Here is a 21,866-nt window from a genome sequence, read left to right on the forward strand (position 1 = left end):
TGTTTCTGTGACACTTGGACATCCTCAAACAAGCTCTCACAATCAACCTGTCTAATCATAAACCTTTTCCAACTTCAAATGCTTGTGAGAGGCTGGTTTAGAGAGCTGATAAAAGTGTTCTCCTTGAAAAAGAAAGGAACTCTTAGTAGCTGTACTGCTGTGCTATAACAGCAACATCTGCTCCTCTCCCTGGCCAGGCAGCACCCCGGGCCTGACCTCCAAGCCTGCAGTGCATGTGACCACTCAGTTTGTGTCCTTTGTGTCTGGACAACTGAACGAGTGTCAGCCCTGACAGTTTTGGAAATGCTGCCATCTCCCCAGCAGGATATGAAGGAGTTCACTCCATCACTTCCCATGGGCTCCTGAAGGACAGCTGATGACCAAGCCAGGTACCACTGTGACAGATGACTCAGAAATTATATTGTATTACATTTTCTGATGCAGTGCTAGTTTCAACGACAGCATTAGGATACAAGCAGCAAGTATAAAAGCTTTAATGACAGACATCATAAAACTGTAATGAAATAGGTCTTATTTGAATTAATAAGATGAATCAGCTACAGGATTTTGCAATCCCCTGTGATGTTTTTGACAAGAAAGCTTCACAAAATAGGTATTTCTTGAAATTCTAAAGCATAATCCATTAGAAAGTATTCCTGTGGATAGGATGTCAAAAGGAATAATCGAGTTATACTCAATCTCATCTTAGCATTACATGGTATCTTTCCTATGATCAAAACTATGCAACATTAGCTTGTACCACCTGGTTTCAATGGTAACAAAAGAATTACAAAATGCATTAGGGAATGGTCTTCATGTTTAATAAAGTAATGCCATTTTACTGGGAACATTTTACAATGACACTTTGGTTTAAGTGGAGACAACAGAGACTTATTCACAAGGAACCTTTTCCAGCTGAAACTAGAAGATAAATTGTCATGAGAATGTAAAATAAACATTGCATACATTTAATGCAAAAATTATCATTCCTTCCAGCTGATGGCAAACTTGCTACTTTCCAAAATGTTTTAGCTGCCATTAAACCTTTTACTTCTTATAGGGGAATGACAAATGAGAAAGGAATGGGAAGGCTGTCTTGCTGCACAATGTGACCTGCAGATCATGGGGCTGACAGAAATTAACTTACATCAGTATCTAATATGTAAGGGGAACACCTTGAAGGACAGGACTGAAGGTCCAAAAATTCTACTTTGCTTTATATTAACCAAAAAAACCCCCGCTGTACTAGCAAAACAAAAAGCAGGGACTAAGTTGAGAGGCCACATTCTCTCCTCAGTCAGTAGAGACAGGGATGTATCTATTTGTCTCCATTTACTATTGGGAATCTACACTATCATTATCTTAAACTATGTACCCACCAGTCTTTCTGTTAAATTAGTGAAAGGAGATTGCATTCAGGCCTAAAAGCCTTTATTCTTAAATGCAAACATTAAGTCAACAATAAAGAATAAATTCTCTTAATTTTGACTTGAGTTGTCCATGTTGGCCCACAGGCACTCCACTCTAGCTGACACCCTGAGCCTCAGGTTGTGAGAATACCACTGTTCCTTTCTTCTACCCCTGACACTACTGACTTTTTTTTTTTTTTTGTAGGCCACACTTCCAAGGAAAGCAAAATTGAACACTTTTCAGATTCAGATACAGAAAAGAAACCACTGACAAGGATAAAATAATGTCACCTGCAACGTTCAAAGCACTATCAACCTTAAGAGTGTATTTACTACTTGGCTTCATTGGTCAAATTACCAAAATATGATTCACCTTCTCTGTTGACATAATCACTACTTACTACTAGGTGAACATGAGCTAATGACAAACTAAACTGTAATCAACTGATTAGGCCTCAGCTTCCAATCAGATATGTCAAATTTCATCAAATTACATGTGATATGATATTCAACAGGGCAAAACAGGGAAAGGAATGAAAAGATAATGTATCTGTACATTTTACGTCTCTTGAGGGAAGTGTAAAAGAATTTAAATTCTTCAGTCTTCCTTGGGTATATCTAAAGCGTTCAATGCAGTCCTGTGTTCAATGCAGACTTCTGAGATGGCACAGGGCAGTCTGACATGTCTGTCTGGCACTGCACAGGGCTGTGAAGAGACACTAGCCTGGGTCCCCAGCAACAGGACAGCTCCAGCAGCACAACAGTCAGGGCTAAGGGAAAGTCAGCACAAAGGTCTTCGTGACTTCTGGCATCAGCCTTCTCATAAACATAACTTCTTTTTTTTAGACTCTAAGGCACAAACCCTTGCATATAAAGTCATTTGGAAAGTCAGGCAGATATATCAGCAAAGGGCAGAGGCCATCCTAATGTTTTACATTAGTGATATTTTTTGTTTTAGTTTACAATTAAAGTACATTACTGGTGTCAACGCAGCAGAGTCCTTACAGTGAACAGAAAAGACTCTGAAGCCACCTGCTTTCTCAAAGGCTGTTTTTTTTTTATGTAAAACTGGGACAACCATGTAAAAAATAAATGAAAAGTGATGTCTTATAATGACTATGAATCATACCACAAATCATTCTGTGCCATTGGGTTGTAATGCAGAATAACACACTTCTCATTTCCTGTCTCTGAAAGGGGCAGATTTACACCCACACTTGCATGAACTTAATCTATATAGCTCCTTCTGCACTCTTGTAGTAATATTTTGGAGACTGTTACAAGATAATATAATGAAGTTTGATTTAATCTGATGTAGTGGTTTGATGTACATTAAGGTAGACAGTCACTTGGTATCACAAGCTGGATGTGGACACTTGTAATAGAAATACTAGGACTGGTATAAATGAAATATGAATGGGAATGTGCATATAAGCACCAGAAAAAATAGTCTTAGAATAGCTGTGCCATAGCCTGTGATTTGAATGAAGAACATTTGCTCACAACAATAAAACTGAGGAAAGAGTTTCTTACATCAAGAACAGAAGGCCTTCACTTACATAAAAACACAGTGCAGAGAGTTAGTGAGTGGAACACTGAAGCTGACAGCAGGAGCATGACTGCGAGGTTATAGCACATCACACACAATTTTCTCACAAGCCCACCATGGAAATGGACTATAGGCATAAAAATGTGTATGTTCCAAACAAGTAAAGCCAGATAATGGCCTTGCTAAAGGTTATGGATGCTGAAGTAAATAAGGGTTTGAGGCAAAAAATGATTGCTAAAGGCTGTAAAAGATATGTCCAAAAGCTATTTCAGCAAGAAGAACCTAACAGACATGATGAAGACTTGCCAGATAGTGTCCATTATTCTAAATGTCACTCATAAAATTTTCTTGGCCAGACCATTTGAACACACTCACACCCACCCACATATACCATGGTGCATTCTATGTATCTGTGTGTCCATGAAATCTGTGAGAGAATGAATGGAAATGGATAAAATTTATGTACTTAGAGATTCTGTAAATAAAGATTACCTTCCCCTTCTATGGATTCTATAGAGGAGTTGTATTAATTTCCTACAGGGAGAAATGGGCAAACTATATATTGTCAAAATAAGAATTTTTCCCCCTATCTGCTCAGTAGCAGAATAACCACCCTGACCAGTGTGCAGGAAAGCACATGCAAGGGAGCAAACTATTCCTCCTACATGGTGACACCACAAACTTCTGCAGTAAGATAGGTCTGGCCAAAAAGTTCTGTAATGGGATATGTAGAAACAAGTAAAGGTCAATTATACTGAACTTGACTCTATTTAAAAAAGAGAAGGAACATTAAGACAATATTTGGGTGTACAGGAATAGGGCTAGGAAAGCCAAGACTGGCCCCTCAGCAACAGAAGGTAACTAGGGAGAATGTGGTCCTGCTGCTGAACAAGTTTGTGGATGATATAGAAAAGGCTGAGATATTCAGTGCCTTCTTTGCATTGATCTTGACTGATAATCCCAGGTCCCTGAGACCAGGGGAAAAGTCTGGGGCAAGAAAGACTGAACACAGGTGGATCAATTAGTGAAAAGTGGACATATGCAAGTCCATGGGATCGGGTCAGTGCCTGGGTTTGACAGAAATAAATATTGTTGCTGCAGTCTGTGCTATTTCCATCTCCCAACTGTTAGAAACAGCAATAGCCAAGTGACCTTCTTTTGTGAACTTGTGTACTTTGTAAAGAAGATGCCAAAGTAATTACAGGAGATCTAGTTAAAATTTTCTCTGGCTTTTGGATGATATTAAAACCAAGAAAAACTTGTGTCAATAATCTTGTACATAAATCTATAAAAAAACCTACAAGATACAAGACTGCAAGACAACATTTCCTGAAATAAACGGGAAGAGGATAAAATATTGAGCCATTAAAAAAATTGTTATATTACACATAAATGCATTCATTTCTAGACTGACACAGGCATGTACATGCATGTACACACCTGCATAGACATATTCCAGACTTGTAGCTCATCCTTGAAACAGTGATTAACACTGACAAAATACTCTGTTTCCACTAAAAATTACAGTTCAGAAGAATTTTCATCCATGTATCATAAACATCACTAATTTCAGTAAAACAACAGAAGTACAATTTCACCTATGGTTTGAATTCTGACTGTTCTGCCGTATAGAATTCTGAAATATTTCAATTTCCAGCAAGATCATTTTTTTTTCCCTGAAAATGTTATTTCTTCAAATAACAATATTGAATGATGATTTAAAGGTGGTTAATTTAAATCTCCTGGAATTATTTACAAAGCTGAGATGATTTTTTTTCAGGTTTTTCCCTCTCCAAATTAATGAACTTTTATATTGACAGTGTTATTCCTTTTCTGTTTTAAAATAAATTATTTAGATTAAATATATCATTATTTAGCTGAGATGATCTATTTTCTCAAGAAGAACAAAACAATTGTGAAATTTGCAGTTTTTAATAATGTAATTTCAGTGATCATTAAGCTTATTAGTAAACTATTATGAACTTTGCACTTTCAAAATTTTGTTACCACTCATTTACTTTTTTACTATTGAATCATACATTATAACACTCATTATTCCTCAAGAAAACAACACTGCATTTGCATCAATCAGATTATCACAGTGCACAGTGTTATGTTGCTTAGTTACTGTAAATTTCAAGTTTAATGCATTTTATGTTAGCATTTTACTTGCAAATAACAAGCACTGCTTCATGGAAAACATACTTAAAAATATTTTTTATAATCTGCTATTTACAAGCTATCATGGAGAAGGAACAGTGTCGTTTCTTGAGACAAAGTTTTATATGTTCACTAATACTGAAAGCTTTATATGTTTTATGTGTTTAGTAATACTAAAGATTCATCAAAATAACCAACACATACCTGTTCCCAGGCAAAGACATGTTGATTGAAGTAGAACTGAATTTGCTCATTGGCAATGTTGATACACAGTTGTTCAAAAGAATTTTTTTTGAAATTCTCAAAGCCAAAGATATCAAGAATTCCAATATTCAAGCCATCATCATTTTCACTGCAAAGATGAAATATACTTTTCATTGTTGTATCTTCATTTTTCATTAACTACCTTCATTACTATTTCACAAAAGAAAATCATGGGCCAAATCTGTACACCAGTTAGACAGTATAAGTTTTGCTGAACCAGAGAGCTCTTAAATTGATAATAATTGTTAGTTTGAAACACATAAACACAGATAAATTCAAAGATTACTGCAATGCAGACCAGATATGCTAAACCACATAATGACCAAGTTAACTGATAAGTGAATAGGGGATTTACAATTTTATTTTTACACTAATATTTATAAGTAATTATTCTAAAAAGCTGACAACAGTACAGAAAGAACATGCAGTTCCTTTTGTTTCTCTTGTAATAACACAGGCTTTAGTCACCAGTATCCTGAAATTAAAGACTGTTGTCATTAAGTATTATTTCTTCATATTATTTACTCATAACAATTAAAACTGCTTAGTTTAAAGTAAAAAGAATGACTAGCTAGATCATTTATGCAGCTAAATAACTTTATGCACTGGGATGTGGTATGAATTTAAATTACCAATTAAATTCCAGAGAAGCACTGGAAAAACTTTGGTTTGATATTTTAAGTAGGGCATACTCAAGATATGTGATCACTTCTGCAACTGCAAAAAAGCTTTAATATTTATTTGCTGAAGCAAAAATTAAGAGGATATAATTTTATAACAAACTGAGGTTGACATTAGTGACCTTTCTAGGCAAGTAAAATAGAAATCACATTATTTCTATAAAACCTCTTTGAGGGGCTATCTGTAATAATTTTTTAAATAAAGATTTAGGAAGAAATTACAAATCAGCCTCAAGACTCATGAATAGCACTTAAACCTCTTTATGAAGTCCATCTCAAAAAAGGAAGCATTTCATTGTGGAGGGATTGGAATTTTGTGACTATTTAATCTGTCTCAAAATTACATTTTTGATGAATAGACTGCTAAAATTTATCTTCCCTATTCCATTTTCAGAGCTCATTACATTAAAATAGAAAATGCAAATTATGTTACTATCACAAAATCAAGCAAAGTTTGTTTGGGTTTTATTTATAGTGAGCATTTCAGGTTGAATTTTCTCCCTCTTCACCAGCATGCTAAGTAAGTATTCAGTTTGAAAAGGGCTCTGTAACAGACAACTCAGAGAGGCACACAGGCTAGAAGTGCTGACCCATCTATCATGGATTTTATCCTATCACTTACTGATAGAAGTTCTGTTTATTGTTGCTCTGCTATAACCAAATACTTAAAAATTTAGACAAATTTTAGGATTGCAGCCTTGGCTCTCCTCTGATGTTTAAAAGAAAAAATCCAGGAAATCTACAGATCCAGGAGATCTGCAAACAAAAGCTATTTGCTATTGATATGTTGTTTAAAATGTCACCTTGTAAGTGTAAAGTGGACAACACCTTTATTAAATATGTTTAAAAACTATTCCCATTCATATATGAAACCATGCTCATAATAACAGTGACGAAAGAAACATCATCAGTGTAAATAAGGCAGAATTTGGCCTATGTAATCAACATGATGAATAAAAAGTTTACTCTGAAAAAATATGAAAGAAAAAGGGTTGAAAGTTAAAAGGTTTAGACATACAAAAGAAAAAGAATAAGGGTTAGATGAGTAAAGATCAACAGGAAAACACCAGATGCTTTTCCAACTATATCTACTGTATTTTCACTACATACTATGAACAGGACAAACCATGTTTGACATGGTGGGGTCATAAACAAAAAAGTAGCAGAGAAAAAAACTTCACTACACTAACCGCTCCAGTGTAAGACAATATTATTACCACAGGAAAAAAACACCCCTTTATTCTGCAAAATCTTTTACCTTAAATGTTTGTCAGGTTTGAGCAAAGTGTTGATGCGATTGACTATCCAGCTGAAGAGGCGCCCATACAGGGCTTTGGCCATGGCATCTCTGACATCAGTGGCTTTTTCCACAGTGTTGGGACGAATAATTGTTTCTCCTCGAGTCACTACACAGTGAGAGGTGAGGGCCTCTTGCAGTTCATCTGCCTGAATACACAGCAGGGATGCACCTGGGAAGGAATGTCACAGGTATAGCTCAGAGACAGATTTTGGAAGGTGACTATGTTAGAAGTACCCAAGTCGTGAGGTGTGAATACCCCTCTCAGTTATAACCCACTCATACAAGTCACTGCTGTTCTCTTTTTGCTCCAAAAAAGGGATATTTCTTTCCCAGTTCCACAATATTTTTCTATGGCAAGGAAACATACAAGAAGATGGTGAGAAGACTTCATTTTTTCCCAGGTGTAATTACTAAGAAAGTGCAGCAAATTTCTGGAGAACCTTTGCCTCCTGCCTCCTCTACCTCCTAGCAGCTTATAATGTAAGGAATTCCTTCTAAAGAATTAGTGAGCCATATTTCCACAGGCAAATGTGGGGAACATGGAATGAGCAACTGAGAAAGAAACTGGGAAAAAAATGCTCAATGTGTTAATGAAGTTCTCCATCAAATGTTCAAATAACCTTGGAAAAATTCCAAAGATTTTTTCAGGCATCTGCAGTATTAGTCATGTTTCCTGTATGCCAGTGCACTGGTTAGTCAAATAAGATGCATAACATGGAAATTTTTTTATTTTCTGCATTTGAATTCAGGTGGGCTTAGAATTAATCTACTTTCAGTTTTTAATTATTCTTGCAAAATTTCCATGTGAATACAATTTTCATTGATACCTCTCTTACTATAAAATAAATTTGCTATAAAGATTCTAAAGAAAAAAATAGTTAAGAAAAAACACTCACAGTTTTCAAGGGCTACAGGATTGGAAATGTTGCTCTTGTCAATCATATGTTCAGATACTACTGCAGAAAATTCAATGTTACCCACATTTAAAATGGCAGCCAGGACACTGTACACACTTCCAAGTTCCTGAAAAGTATATTAAAAAAAATGCAACACTTAATAGCCAGGTAATTTGTCTCTGTGCTTTATGCCATGGGCATATGTGTGTGTTGTTTCCTGCTGTCTGCTATGTGCCCACTACTTCTAGGGGTGCTGTTCCAGTAATTATTCCCATTCTGTACTTAGCAAAGTCTTTCAAGAGTAAAACAGACAAAGAGGGCAAGACAAACCATAGCCTAACTTCTCTTCTCTACTTGTTGACAGGACAGAGCTGACCGGAAGTAAGGAAATCAAAAACAGTGGTGTGCATACCCCCTTACATAGAAAGAATTCAGAGGTTATTTATATCTACACTTTACTGTGCCTGCAGGTGTAAACATGTCTAAAGATTTAATACCTAGATCAACAAAAAATAGAAAAAAATCTGTATTGATGTTTCTTGCATCATGGAAACAAAGGTACTCCAAATAATAGGTCTATATCATCTCCTACCCATGTCATCAGAAAAAGTTTCTCAGGGAGAAGAGTGAGGCCTCACACCTCCAATTTGGCAAAGCACTTTATCCTTCAAAATGTCAGTTAGGAACTCACCAAAGCATCTTAATGTGGACTTTGCTTAAACAAAACTAGATTTCAAATTATTTAGGAGGTTCTGCCATGGTTTAGTTGCTAAGGTGGTGTTAGGTCATAGGTTGGACTTGACTATCTCAAAGGTCTTTTCCAACCTAGTTAATTCTGTGATTCTGTGAAAAGGGACTCTGTCATGAAAAAGGCTGTTATTACTTTGGACAGTGAAGTGATATACAGTCAATATACACAAATACACAAATAAATTTAAAGTAATATTTGGAATTAATAAAATAATGCTTTCATTGCAGGTTGGACTTGGATTTTAGTTGCAAATTTTCATCTGAACAGTGTATGTTTATCATTATACCTGATGATCTGAGTGTTTTTTATTCAGAAAATTCTAGGTGTACCTGTAAAGCAGACTAGCAGTCTGTGACATTGTATTTTGAAGCATAGCATGTTTTATAAATAGCAGGTTGAAAACTTTTGTAGCAGTTTTATAAGAAGCAGTTCTTAAAATCTGATTGGTATTTTTTAACTATGAGCTTTTTATAATTGCACAGCATTTTATCCATATTATTCAATACTTTGCTGGTACCATGTCAGGCATCATTTACTCAGACAAAATCTCTAATTGCTCTAGAATACGTGAGCTTGTTTTCAACACTTTCAGAAGTTAATCTAGCAGTTAATAAATAGTGATTCTAGTGACAGCAAGACAAACTGGATAAGCTCACTCTAAAAAATTATGCTGAGGATAATTGGCACACAGTTTACTTAGGATTAAGCACTCATTTTCATTTTAAGCTTAGGGACACAGCTGAAATGCAAAGAAATGGATAGCTTAACTTCTGCCATCATGCTGTACAATATATATAGCTGCTGACATTTTTCTGCCCTTTTCCAGTGTGTTTGAAATCTGGCTTGATCTGTCTCATACAACATAATTATTGTTCCCCTCAGGCAGTCCTTTCTTAATATTTTTGCTGTGCAGCCTGAAATAAAACTGTGACTTTTAGACAGAGAATACTGACAGTAGTTACTTTTAAAGCCTGTCAGTCAGTTAAAAGCAAATTTCAAAGAAATAAAGCTTTGTTTAGGTCTCGGTTTTAAGATTTTTCCTGTCCATAGCTTTCTGCTAATAAAACACTGAACATGCTTATATAGAAATTCCTCTTTGCACTGGGATGAATGTCAAAGCTTAAGGCTGAACTACTAAAAAGTGAACTTAGGAAAGAGATTCAATGTCCTATGGGGTATTTTTTTCACTGAAAAAAAATTGTCTTTGCACATGTATCCAATATCAGAACGTCAGTCAGGGAAGAAGACTCTTCCTTCACTCCAGCAAGCACAGCCTCAGACAGGTTAATTCACCCTGAGAGAGATGTAAGGCAGGCTGACATGGCTGGGGCTCACAAGTAGCCACAAGCAGATTGCCTGTGGCACTCGGCCTGCTTCTGAAACTGCAGGGTTCTACAGGTAGATAATTCTCCACAGAATCAGCTCCCAGTGGCTTGCTGAGTTAATCAAGTGAAGATCCACGCTAGAACTACACAATGCAGCCAGTGACCTGGTTATAAATGCATCTTCAATGTACATGGAAGGCCTCTTTTGGATGATCAAGATAATTGTTTCTACACATACAAGTGAACAAAAGAACTGGAAACAAAAACAGCCTTGCTGCTTTTCATGCTTTAAATTAGGACTTATCAAGGTCTCTGGTGCTGTGACAAAACTGCTATCAATGCTGAACCATGAATGTCCTTTCATGCTGCTTCTGAAAGGTGAAAGCACAAGTGAAAGGAAGTGATAGTACAGGTGTGATATTACTAAATGCAGTTGTGAATAACACATAGAGGAGAAAGAGACTGTGAATGCCACTGCTACTACAACCTAATGCAAAGTGACTCTGGAGGAACAAAATAAGTGAATACATCTGTTCTGCTAGCTATTTCAAATATTTACATTGAGGTAAGCCAGAAACAGTCAACTGAAGTGAGCAATTTTCTGTGAAATGCTTCTTACCACATACAGTTTTGTCAGAGAAATGAAAACATACATCCATTCTGCAGCACTAGTGCTGAATTTCATGGATACTGTATGGATCATACCTCTACTATTTATATTGTTTATAAATAAAGTCAGAGACAAATGACACCTGTGATGCACCAGTTCTTGTAAGGCAAAACTAGGTCACAGGATAAGATTTCTTTCCTTTACAAATTCAATAATTTTTAAATTTTAATTCTACCAAAGACTAACTGAGGAGAGGGGTTTAACAGCTAGCTGAACAATGATATGAGATCAAAAAGAAAAAATGGGTTCAGTTACTGTTTAGTGATGAGATTCATCTCCAAAGGGATTTAAGAACTTCATTCAACTTTGTCCCCGGAGCTGTGAAAATGTATTGAGTTCATCAATACTCAGATCAGCTCAATGCATTTTTAGAACTCTCACCATGGACTTCCTCTTAAAACTGAGATGAGGCTCATATTCACAGGCCTAAAATTATTGGCTAATAAACTGTTACAGCATAATTTTCTATGCATTAAATTTGTTAAAGTCTTCCCCCCCAAATTACTCAGCTGTGCTATGTTCACTGATTTCAAAGCCTTGATGGCTAATATAATTTTATTGGTTTACCAATGCCTTGAAATCTTAAAAATGAAATGTTGCTATATAACAGTAAGTTGACCATGCAAGATCCTAAAACATAAACACAATATGCTAAAGGAACAAGGGAGATTTTAATGCTTTATATAAGTTTTTCCTGATTAAGGTAGCTGGTGAAGTTCACAAATGAAAAGGGTTATCAGCACTCACCTCCAGTGTAAAACCTATGACTTTGAAGCACTGTTCTATTAATTCAAACTGAGACTTATAAAAGCTATTGTTCATGAAATCTTGCACTATTCTGAAATGATCATTTTGCAGATATCTGAAAGAGTTGATGGATACAGAGTTAGAATGTAAATGAGGCTGAGAATTCAACACCACCTTTCTTAGTAATCAATTTATGCAAAAATAAACTGCATTACCTGGGAGGTCTACATTCTGGCAGTTTATAATGTGCCAGTTTTTTCTTTTCTGCGAGACCAGCATAAATATAATAAAAAATATGGAAATTTTTCTCTCCTCTGAAACAACAGAAACAACAAACTGATTTAGTAATACAAGCATGCTACATATATTGATGACACACATACTATCACTAAACGCTATTTTAATAACAGGCAAGACTCACACAAAGTGACAGAGGACTCTGAAAGATGCATTATTACACCCTTTTCATGCCATTGTGTGTTTGTCCTGACACTGCCAGGGTGGCTGCTCAGTGCTAAAGGAGTGCTGCTCTGCCCTTGATGCAGTTGGTAGATCCTGCGTGAGATCTTGCACATTCCTCACCCACCCACACTGAAAGGGCTGCTTAACTCCAACTATTTTAAAAAACCTTCTGACTGTGGGAGAGGTATATGCTCTTGGTTCACTGAGTGCAGTAGGTCTGTTGTATTCTTTTGGCCCTGAACCAAGAAGTAGACATTCAGCAACAAGGACTTATGACTTGGCATGCTTTCCCTAGATGATACATGCCCAAACCTAGGACAGAGGTTTATTACATATTCAAGTGTGCTCCTTATGAGAAGAACTAGGTGAATATTTGCAACCATGACTGAGCCCTGAGTTGCCCAAGTCAGTCACTACTGAATGGCAAAAAGGAGTTGTGTTCAAACCCCTGCTTTGTGCATAGGCTTAGATTTATGTCTCAGGGGCACCATTAAATCATAGAACCATAGAATGGCTTGGGCTGGGAGGGACTTTAAGGGTCATCTAGTTTCAACTCCCCTGTCATGGGCAGGGACACCTTTCACTAGACCAGGTTGCTCAGAGACCCATCCAGCCTAGCTTTGAACACTTTCAGGGATGAGGTATCTCAGCTTCTCTGGGCAGCTTGTTTCAGTGCCTCACTACCCTCACATTAAAGAATTTCTTTCTAAAATCTAATCTAAACCTACTTTCTCTCAGTGTAAATCAGCCCCTTATCCTGTCACTACATGTTCTTGCAAAAAATCTCTCTCCATCTTTCTCGCAGGCTCCCTTCAGGTGGAAGGTGGCAATTTGGTCACCCCAAAGCCTTATCTTGTCCAAGCTGAACAATCCCAATTTTCTCAGCCATTCCTTGTTGCAAAGGAATAATAATAATAAACAAAACACTGAACATGCTTATATAGAAATTCCTCTTTGCACTGGGATGAATGTCAAAGCTTAAGTGCTCCATCCCTCCAATAATCTTGGTGGCCTTCTATGGAATTTCTCCAACAGGTCTACATTTCCTGTAGTGGGGACCCCAGAGCTGGATGCAGCACTGCAGGTGGGGTCTCACCAGAGCAGGGTAGAGGGACAGATTTCTCCCCCTGACCAGCTGCCCACACTGCTTTTGGTGCAGCCCAGTGCATGTTTGGCTCTCTGGGCTGGGAGAGCACATTGCCAGGTCATGTGCAGCCTCTCATCCACCAGCACTCCCAAGTCCTTCTTGGCAGGGATCTTTGACCCATAATCCTCTATAAACAAATCCTACTAGATGTTCCAAAATGGAAAACGACCAAACAAATAAAGAAATAGGCTACAATACTACAGGAAATTTAGAGGAATTAAATCCAAGTGATATACTTAACACAATAACCCAAAATCCCACAATGAAATGTACACATGAACTATTAATTAGTTTCTAATTCTTTGCACATTCTTATTTTATATATCACATGGGCATTTTTATAAGATTTGTTAAAATAACCCAGGAAGCAATGAAAAAAATCTGGAGTAGTTTTCAGCTAGCTTCCAGATTCATAAGCTATTCATATACAACTTTTAAGGAAAAAAATCTAGGTACCTCATTCATCTTTGTGTTTTGAACCATGGTGATTTACTGCATCATAGGCCTACTATGTAACTCCCAAATTAGGTCAAATACAATTTTCATACTTACACTGCCTGGTGGACAACTCTGGATTTTTCAAGGAGGTACTCTGAAATCTGAGCTCCTACTACAGTGCCACCACAAGTGAATTTCATTTCCAAATATTTTCCAAATCTGCTTGAATTATCATTGATGATAGTGCCTGCATTCCCAAATGCTTCTACAAGGTTGTTCACCTGGAGAATCTTCTCCTGCAGAGTCTTGTTATTAGCCTGGATATGAAAAAGATATTGCTTCAAATTATCAGTTATTATTCAAATTCATGCATTTTTAGGTGTTCTTTTAATCTTCTCATTGGTATTGTGAAGTGCATTGTGAAGTGTGACATAATCAGGGCACCTATTCCCATGGAAATTTTATGGAGAAAAAGAAAGGCATATATATATATATATATATATATATATATATATATATATATATATATAATTAAATCTGTGAAAATATAGCAATCCTCAGAACTAAGGCTGTTCTGGAAGAAATTACACACATAATTATAACAACACTATAAACTAATTTCTATGGTTTCTGTGGTTTTGTGGCTCTGAGATGGCCAATCTGCTTTTAGGATCTTTGTTAGCATCTGGTTACTGCTCCACTGCACCATACCAATCAATTAACTTGCTTTTATCTCATCTTGGCATGCGAAAAATGGCATTTTATTTAGACAGTTATGGCCAGCACTTCCCAGAATGACTATGTCCCACTGGCAGCAATCTGGTTGTGGAAGGATGAGAAGCTAGAAGAGGATTTTATTTAGTACTGCTTGTGTAACTTGAAGGCACTCAATTAAACAGGGATCTGACTAAGTCACAACCCTCATTGCAGTGGTACTTTTTTTTGTGGAAACCGCAGTGTATTTCCAAGTGACCCTGGGAAGGAGGAAGGAGTAGACAGATTAGCATCATGTTCTAATGTTCTTAGGAAAATGTGTAACAGTCTCACCCCACAAGCAATGCCCTGTCCATAGGTTCAGCCCTTTAGACCCAGGATAGCAAAGCCCTAAAGCCTTACAGGGATATCCCCTCTGCCACTTACCTTGCCGAGGACAGTGAGCTGCTGAACCAGCAGATGGGCACTCTGTGTCTTGCCAGCTCCACTTTCTCCAGAAATAACAATACACTGCAGAGAACAGAGCAAGACTGAGCTCATCACATATCTCTCAGCTGGCAGAGGATGTAATTAGACACCTCATCCATACCTGATCAGAGTTGTATGTCACCATGGACTGATAGCCTATGTCAGCAACAGCAAAAATGTGAGGAGGGTTGGCAGTCCGTTTGGCTCCAATATACAGTTTGGAATGCTAAGCGTAAGAAAATAAAATTATTATCACTGTCCTTTAAAAACTTGGGTTTTTTAAAGTTTGGTTTTATTTTTAGATTAGTGTACAGCATGCTGAGGTTTCCAGCAGTGTTGTTTTCTGAGGGAGCTGTTACTGCACTCACTATACCATGAATCTGTATATACTTAGGAATATAAGAACTGCTAAAACAGGAAGTGCAATTTTCTATAATTTTAGCCCTGATTACACTATGAAATTCAATTTATTAGAAGAAAATTTACTGTTGTTAGACATCATAGTTCCAACTTATTTAAATTTATTTGTGCTTCCCTTCCTATTAGTATCTCTACATGGTGTTGATCTTAAAACTTGAGATCTTTTCTGTATCTGTAGTATGTGATAATTAATAACCCCAAATTATTGTATGATCCGACTTTAATATCTTTCCCCTTTTGTATAATGGGGAGACAAATTCCTTTTTGAATAATAAGGAGACAGATTTCACAGAAGTTAATATTTTACAGGATTGCTTTCTGCATGACCTACACTGTAGACATAAAGACACTAGAAATAAATTATTTTTGAGTTTCTCATTTCTGTGCTGAAATTCAGCAAGTGTTAATTAAGAATTTGTGTCAATGTGCACTAGAAAGAACATCTCTACTGGTAATTCTGTTTTTCAGAGTAAGCTAAAATAAATCTCAAGAATGGTCTTACTTTATTCTTAACACAAATATTTATATTTTAGTGGAATTTGATGCTAGTTGAAAATAACAAAACCTAAATTTTCACACCTGTGAAGAATAAATATCTATGTTCCGAAATGGATTGACAGCGATGAGTATGTCCCCAACGTATGTGTAGATCTGGTCCTTGGCATAACCCTTCTGCAACTGTTCCGTTACTGTATTCTGATGGAGAGGGAATAGGATCCGTGAATCACATGGCGGGGAAAAGAATATTAAGAAAATGTATTAAATATTTATATAATTTCAATGAGAGAGGATGGGGAAGGAAGGTAGTTATAGTCTGGAGTACAATGGATCATGATCAAAAGTAAGTAATATCTTCAAACACACTGGCATTTCTAATTTTTTGTCTTTGAATAATACATACTTACAGATCCTCAAATGGCTGTAGAAAAAGGAGTTAATAAGTACTGCTTCCATTCAGTTCATCAGAGGTTTCCATGAGACAGTCTTGTCTACATTTCTACTACTAAAGTTTCATGTAACTTATCAAGCAAGATATTGAGTCCATAACAGCTGCTCTAACATTACTCTCAGTTATGATACAACACAGATGTTCAACTGTTTCGTCCCCAGTAATGTAAACAATTAGGCATCTTTCCCTATTAACAAGCAGTCTCTGCTGTGATTGTTCTTTGCTCGTGTAGAGCCAGTTCCCCCTGAACCAAAAGAAAGAAGGGCCCATTAGTGGCATTCAAATTTCTTGATGTAATTTCCCTCAGCTTCTTCTGCATACACAGCTGGGTATATAGAGTGCCTGGTTAGGTTTCCAATCAAAACAGGCCACAGAGCTGAATGAAGAAATTCAAACCAGCCTTGAGACTAACCTGGGGTACATGTGAAAATATTTAGGCTCCATACCCACTGGAACAGACCAACTGGCAGCAGAGGACAACAGAAGGAATTTCTTTCCTTCCTCATCTATCTATTCACAGTGTTGTACATTGTGTCCTGTTTAATACACATACTAGCCGAATTCTCACCAGCTGCAGAGGCTGTATTTCCTTCATGAGAAAACATAAGGATAAAATTTTGATAAACTTTCTGGTTTAGAATGCTTTCTTTTCTTTTGGCCAGAACAAGATTCATGTTACAGAATTATTTCAGGGGAACTTCTGCCCTTTCTGAAATTACTTCTTGCACCAATAGAAGGTCTCTTGTCTTTCTCATATGATGGGGCTATCTAAACTGTAAGAAAAATTTGAGTGGAAGAAAGAATACAATTCTGAGAAGCTACCATTCATACACGAAAGTGGTTTTAAATTGGATTTGATTTAGTAAAAGCACATAGTCAAACAATGCATTTAGACAGAGGCTTCCTGAGGATTTCCATGAATGCTTCACCTCTGAGGAGATGGGATATGTACCAGTTTGTCTGCTTTTTTTATGTAATAAAATCTCTTTATCTTCTATTTTTTGTATGTATCATGGTAAAAGGAAAAAAACCCAAAAAGCCCACAACAGTCTTACTCTTCCCAATACTAAAAATGCTTAAACATGAACTTTGTCCAGTAGATGAATTTTGTGTTAGTTCAATTACAATTAACTAAACATCAAGCTACTATAACAAAGCTCTTAGGAAGATGGAGGATGTTCTGTGAGCTTTCAGCATGATACAATTTATCAGCTCAAGTGCCACAATGAATATTCTGGACTGCCAAAAGTACAATATACCAGAGAAGATTTGTGAATGTGAATTATAGTCAATGCACAGCCCAGTAGATGAAGAATGACAGTTTGTTTACAACCAGTGATGGCCTCCAAGACCTGCAGATAATGTGCTGCAGCCTGATTCTTCTTTCTGGTTTTCAAGCTTAAAGCATAAACACAGCAGATTTCCTCCCTCCCTTATGTCATGTTTCCCTGCACCCAGTGGACTAATTTTTGAACTTTGACAAACCAGTGGTATTTGTATCAGTAATTTGGTCAAAGGCTTACCAGCAGGCATTGACACATAAGAGGCTCAGCTGACATAAATGAAACCTCATGCATTTCTACACCAAAATAAGTTAATTAGAACCCAGTCTGGGAGAGTATGGTGAGCTACTTTAAGACAACTCTTGGTGTTCAAGCAACAGGGCTGGAAGGTCTTGGACCTAGACCAATTTCAGGTTAACACACCACTGCAAACTGGATACTTAGCTGTAATAAAATCCAGTGACATAAATCCTGTTTAGGCAATGGCGTTAGCTTTGAGTTGGAACATTTCTTACACAGTAAATCTTGTCTAAAATATTTGGCATAAAGTGGTGAAATGTCACTGTACACTTACACAACTGAAGTGTGAGAATACAGTTGATTTTGAAGATCAACAGCACACCATTTAGTATTGATTTGTGATTTAATATGTGATTACTCCTCTTCAGAAAAACAGGAAAAAAGAGGTTCTTACCTCATCCAGTACCTCCAAGGTTGCTAAATCATCTACCTCTTCTTGGTTTGAAACTAGTGACTTACTGTAGTTCCCTTTCTTTGTGTGAATACGTTCAAATCTAGAAAAGAAGAGATACAATCTCCTGACGTAAGGAAACAGAGCAAATCTTGCATATGCAACCATCTTGGAGGCCAAAACATTCTAGCTCTCCATTGTTCTAAATTTAAACACACAAAAAGGTTTGAAAAGCAGGACAGGAGTCAACTCCTTGGTACAGCACACCTGTAGCTGACAGTTCAAATCTATGATTTGATCCCAGAACTGCTACCATGAAGAACTTTGTCACTTTATAGATCCCTGCTTAGATCACACTCCTACATCAGCTGCAAGACAGGAGCTTGGCAATACAAGTTAAAAAAAAAGAACGCATTTATAAAGCATGTCAGAGAGAAACTCTGGCACCAACATGCAAAAAGATCTTGCAAACAGTTATGTATAGGACAAAACCAGAGGTGTATGATGAAATAGTACAGCAAAGATGATGCAAACAAAGCACTCATGATGGAAACATTTCTAGCTTAGCAATAACAGTGCTCTAAAGTCTGGCTGAGATGACGACACTATAGAGCAAAGTGCTACAGAACCACTGGGGTAAGTGAAATACATCTTGATCAAATTTTCTTGGACTCCCTAGGAGAAAAAGTCATACATGGGAAGGAAAAAAAATTTCAAATATCTTTCTTATCAGTTAAACTTCAAGTTTAACTTTAAATTTGTCTTAGATTTCTCCTTCAATCAAACCATAAACTCAACTTTATGCAGCCTTATTTTAATTAGCAAGAAAAATCCCAGAGTCTTGGATCATTCTTTATCCAAGAGTAAAGGCATTGCTAAATAGAGCAAATATAGCAGAGAATGCCAGGTTTACAATTAGTTATACTTGTTTTGTGAGATGAGGGAAAATAAGGGAAAGAGAAACTGCATAAGTAACAGCAGAGTTCACAAACTAAATCAAGCTCAGATATGTAGTAAGGCACAAGCACAGAAATACTATTAAGTAATTCTGATCTCCTGATATGACCTCGCTCCCTTTGATGCCACTGGTGGGAAGGCACCTCTCAAACACAAGGAACCCTGGTAAACTGAGACAGCCAGTTGTGTGAAGCACAGCCAAACTGTTGTGTGAAGCACAACACTCACTCTTTATCTTAATCCCAGACAAGACCAGGGAAATTCTTTAATTAATTTTGATATTTGGATATATGGCATAGGTAAAAGTAGTTTTTTACACAGGTAAGAATACAGTGAACAGATGACAGAAGAAAGAGTGTAGTCTCACCAAGATGGAAAGTTAGAGTGAGTGAGCATCACACAGATGTGGAAAGCTGAACACCCACAGATTTACTGCATATTTAATGGGCTGTACCTGTTCCATGAACATCACCTAGCTCATGAGTGCTGCTTCAGATCATGCTGGCTGTACACTGAAGAGGGATGTTGGTGCAGAAACTCAAGCAGGCACCAACTTGGTGCAATAACTAACTGCCAGGACTGAAAAGGGAGTGGAAGAAACAGGAAATTATGCCTTCCCAAACTGTAAGTGCACTCACAATCTGGACGATGGAAATCCAGACAGGAGTGCACTTCATCTATCACTTCTTTCAATTTCTCTTGTCTCTATCATTCCTTGAGGATGACAGAATGGCCGGTCCTCATCCTGGTGCCAGTTTCTTCCTTTTTATACAGGTGCCAGGTACCACTAGAGTTTTTTAATTGTCCACAATGTAAAGGCAGGAGCTTCACACCCATGGCTAACTAATTCTGCAACTTTAATATCTAGATACATATATAAGACTTCCTTGCAAGAGCTACCATAGTTTCACAGTTTCTGTGCCAAAAATTGCAGCACAGTATCCACAGTGAGACAGCTAAGTCACCAGGAAGCAATATGAACCAGAGGACTGACAGGATCTACATTATCCTAGGTTTGACCTATTCTTCCCTTTCCTTTGGAATCCAGTTTTACCAAGAGACCTGTCCTGTCCTTGCAACAACAATATGAGACCACTTTTGGTAGCATGTACCTCCAGGTTGTATTAAAGAAGAGGTGGTAATATAAAGATTTAATTTAACTCCTCAGCCTTACATAATCTGCTGCTGTTTGATTTGCATTTGGCAGCTAAAGGACGTTACTGAATCCAAAGTCAGAGGTGCAGACAATATCCTACCCTCTCAATAGAAATCCATCCCCTCTATAATTCACACTCCTATTTATGCCTCCTTTTAAAAGGTTCATTTGAAAAAAGTTAAATTTGGACAGCTGAAACGTTTTCTCCTTTGTACCTGTATGAAGGTTGTTTTGTGTCCAGAAGATGCATCTAATATCAGCGTGACTTTGAGAGAGAGCTATCAATATGCACACAAGGGAAAGATGTGGCAATTGCAGGACTATGTCAAGCTCTACTGTTCTGTTTTTTCTGTTGCTGAAGAAAGACCCTAAGGAAAACATCTGTCAAGCTTTGCTTTCCATTTCTGGTGGAACTGTTACACATTGAACACATTTTTTTTTAATATGTTAGATCTTAAATGTTACTACATATCAGTGAGAGAGTGGTATTTCCCAGGATTAGTTTCAATTACCATTTTTCATTTAATGTAAGAAACTAACACAATTGCTGTGCAGGAAGGCAGGAGAATGCTCCAGTCATGGACACTTTTCTTTTTTCTATTTTTTTTCTTTGAAGGAAACAGATCTCTGTGTATGCCAGGGAAGTTTAATTACATAAAATCGATCCTTCTGTAATCCTCTTCAGCTGACATTATGAGAACACTAGCGTCTGTTGGACTAGATTATATTCTCCATTCTCCAGAGTACATAAGAGTGGCAGATTTGCAGAACACTATATTTTTCCACTTTGCTGTCAAAGGGCACAGACCCCTCAAGGGCAGTTATACTGCTTCACTCCAACCACTTAAAAAAATCCCACGTCAGTGCTGTTGACATCAGTGCTGAAGTTTCATTAAGATCATGCACATAGACATTGTGAACTGAAATAACCATGTATCTCTGCTCTGCTCAAAAATATATTGGAGGCATTGGATTTTACAAGCATGCCCGACAAGCAATTCAGGCAGCTAAAGGCGAGAAACTTCAGTGCAGTAAGGACAAGAAAATGAGTCAAGGCAGCATTGTTTCTGTGCATTCTTAATGCTCCCCTCCCCCTACTTATCTTTCAAGAGTCAGTTAAATCAAAATGAAGCAACCACAGCTTTTCTTTTTCAAATTGTCAGAATGTATTTAAAAGATTTCTGATAGTTCCAAAAATACCATGAAAAGGAAAGTGTGACTCATGATGCCCTGCTGAACTCTCTGCCTAAACTGGTTAAAGAATCATCTACAGACTAAGAAGTGACAGGAAAAGGGTTGGCATTAGTCTGAGTGTAAAGAAGAAACTAAAAATAATGAAGTTTTTGTAAGGTGAAGGTGGAAACAGCTGTACACCTCCCAGAAGTTACAAAGAGCAGTAAAATGACAAAGAGGCAACATAGAGAAACCTC

The 21,866-nt window shown here is 37.1% G+C and overlaps 1 protein-coding gene across 2 annotated transcripts in view; it reads right to left on the reverse strand.

The window, feature by feature from the left end:
- The window catches only part of MYO3A (myosin IIIA), a 117,093-nt gene that overhangs the window by 38,146 nt on the left and 57,081 nt on the right, over nucleotides 1–21,866 (reverse strand). For both annotated transcript variants that reach the window (XM_085565317.1, XM_085565325.1), the window contains exons 10-19: nucleotides 18,327–18,426; nucleotides 15,980–16,096; nucleotides 15,102–15,206; nucleotides 14,939–15,022; nucleotides 13,913–14,115; nucleotides 11,967–12,065; nucleotides 11,752–11,866; nucleotides 8,259–8,385; nucleotides 7,321–7,531; nucleotides 5,323–5,470 (exon numbers count right to left, since the gene is read on the reverse strand). In XM_085565317.1, the coding sequence (XP_085421443.1) occupies nucleotides 5,323–5,470; nucleotides 7,321–7,531; nucleotides 8,259–8,385; nucleotides 11,752–11,866; nucleotides 11,967–12,065; nucleotides 13,913–14,115; nucleotides 14,939–15,022; nucleotides 15,102–15,206; nucleotides 15,980–16,096; nucleotides 18,327–18,426 (1,309 nt within the window). The remainder of the gene's footprint in view (nucleotides 1–5,322; nucleotides 5,471–7,320; nucleotides 7,532–8,258; nucleotides 8,386–11,751; nucleotides 11,867–11,966; nucleotides 12,066–13,912; nucleotides 14,116–14,938; nucleotides 15,023–15,101; nucleotides 15,207–15,979; nucleotides 16,097–18,326; nucleotides 18,427–21,866) is intronic.

The sequence above is a fragment of the Lonchura striata genome, chromosome 2, assembly GCF_050655825.1.
Source record: "Lonchura striata isolate lonStrDom1 chromosome 2, ASM5065582v1, whole genome shotgun sequence".
Classification (NCBI taxonomy): Eukaryota; Metazoa; Chordata; class Aves; order Passeriformes; family Estrildidae; genus Lonchura; species Lonchura striata.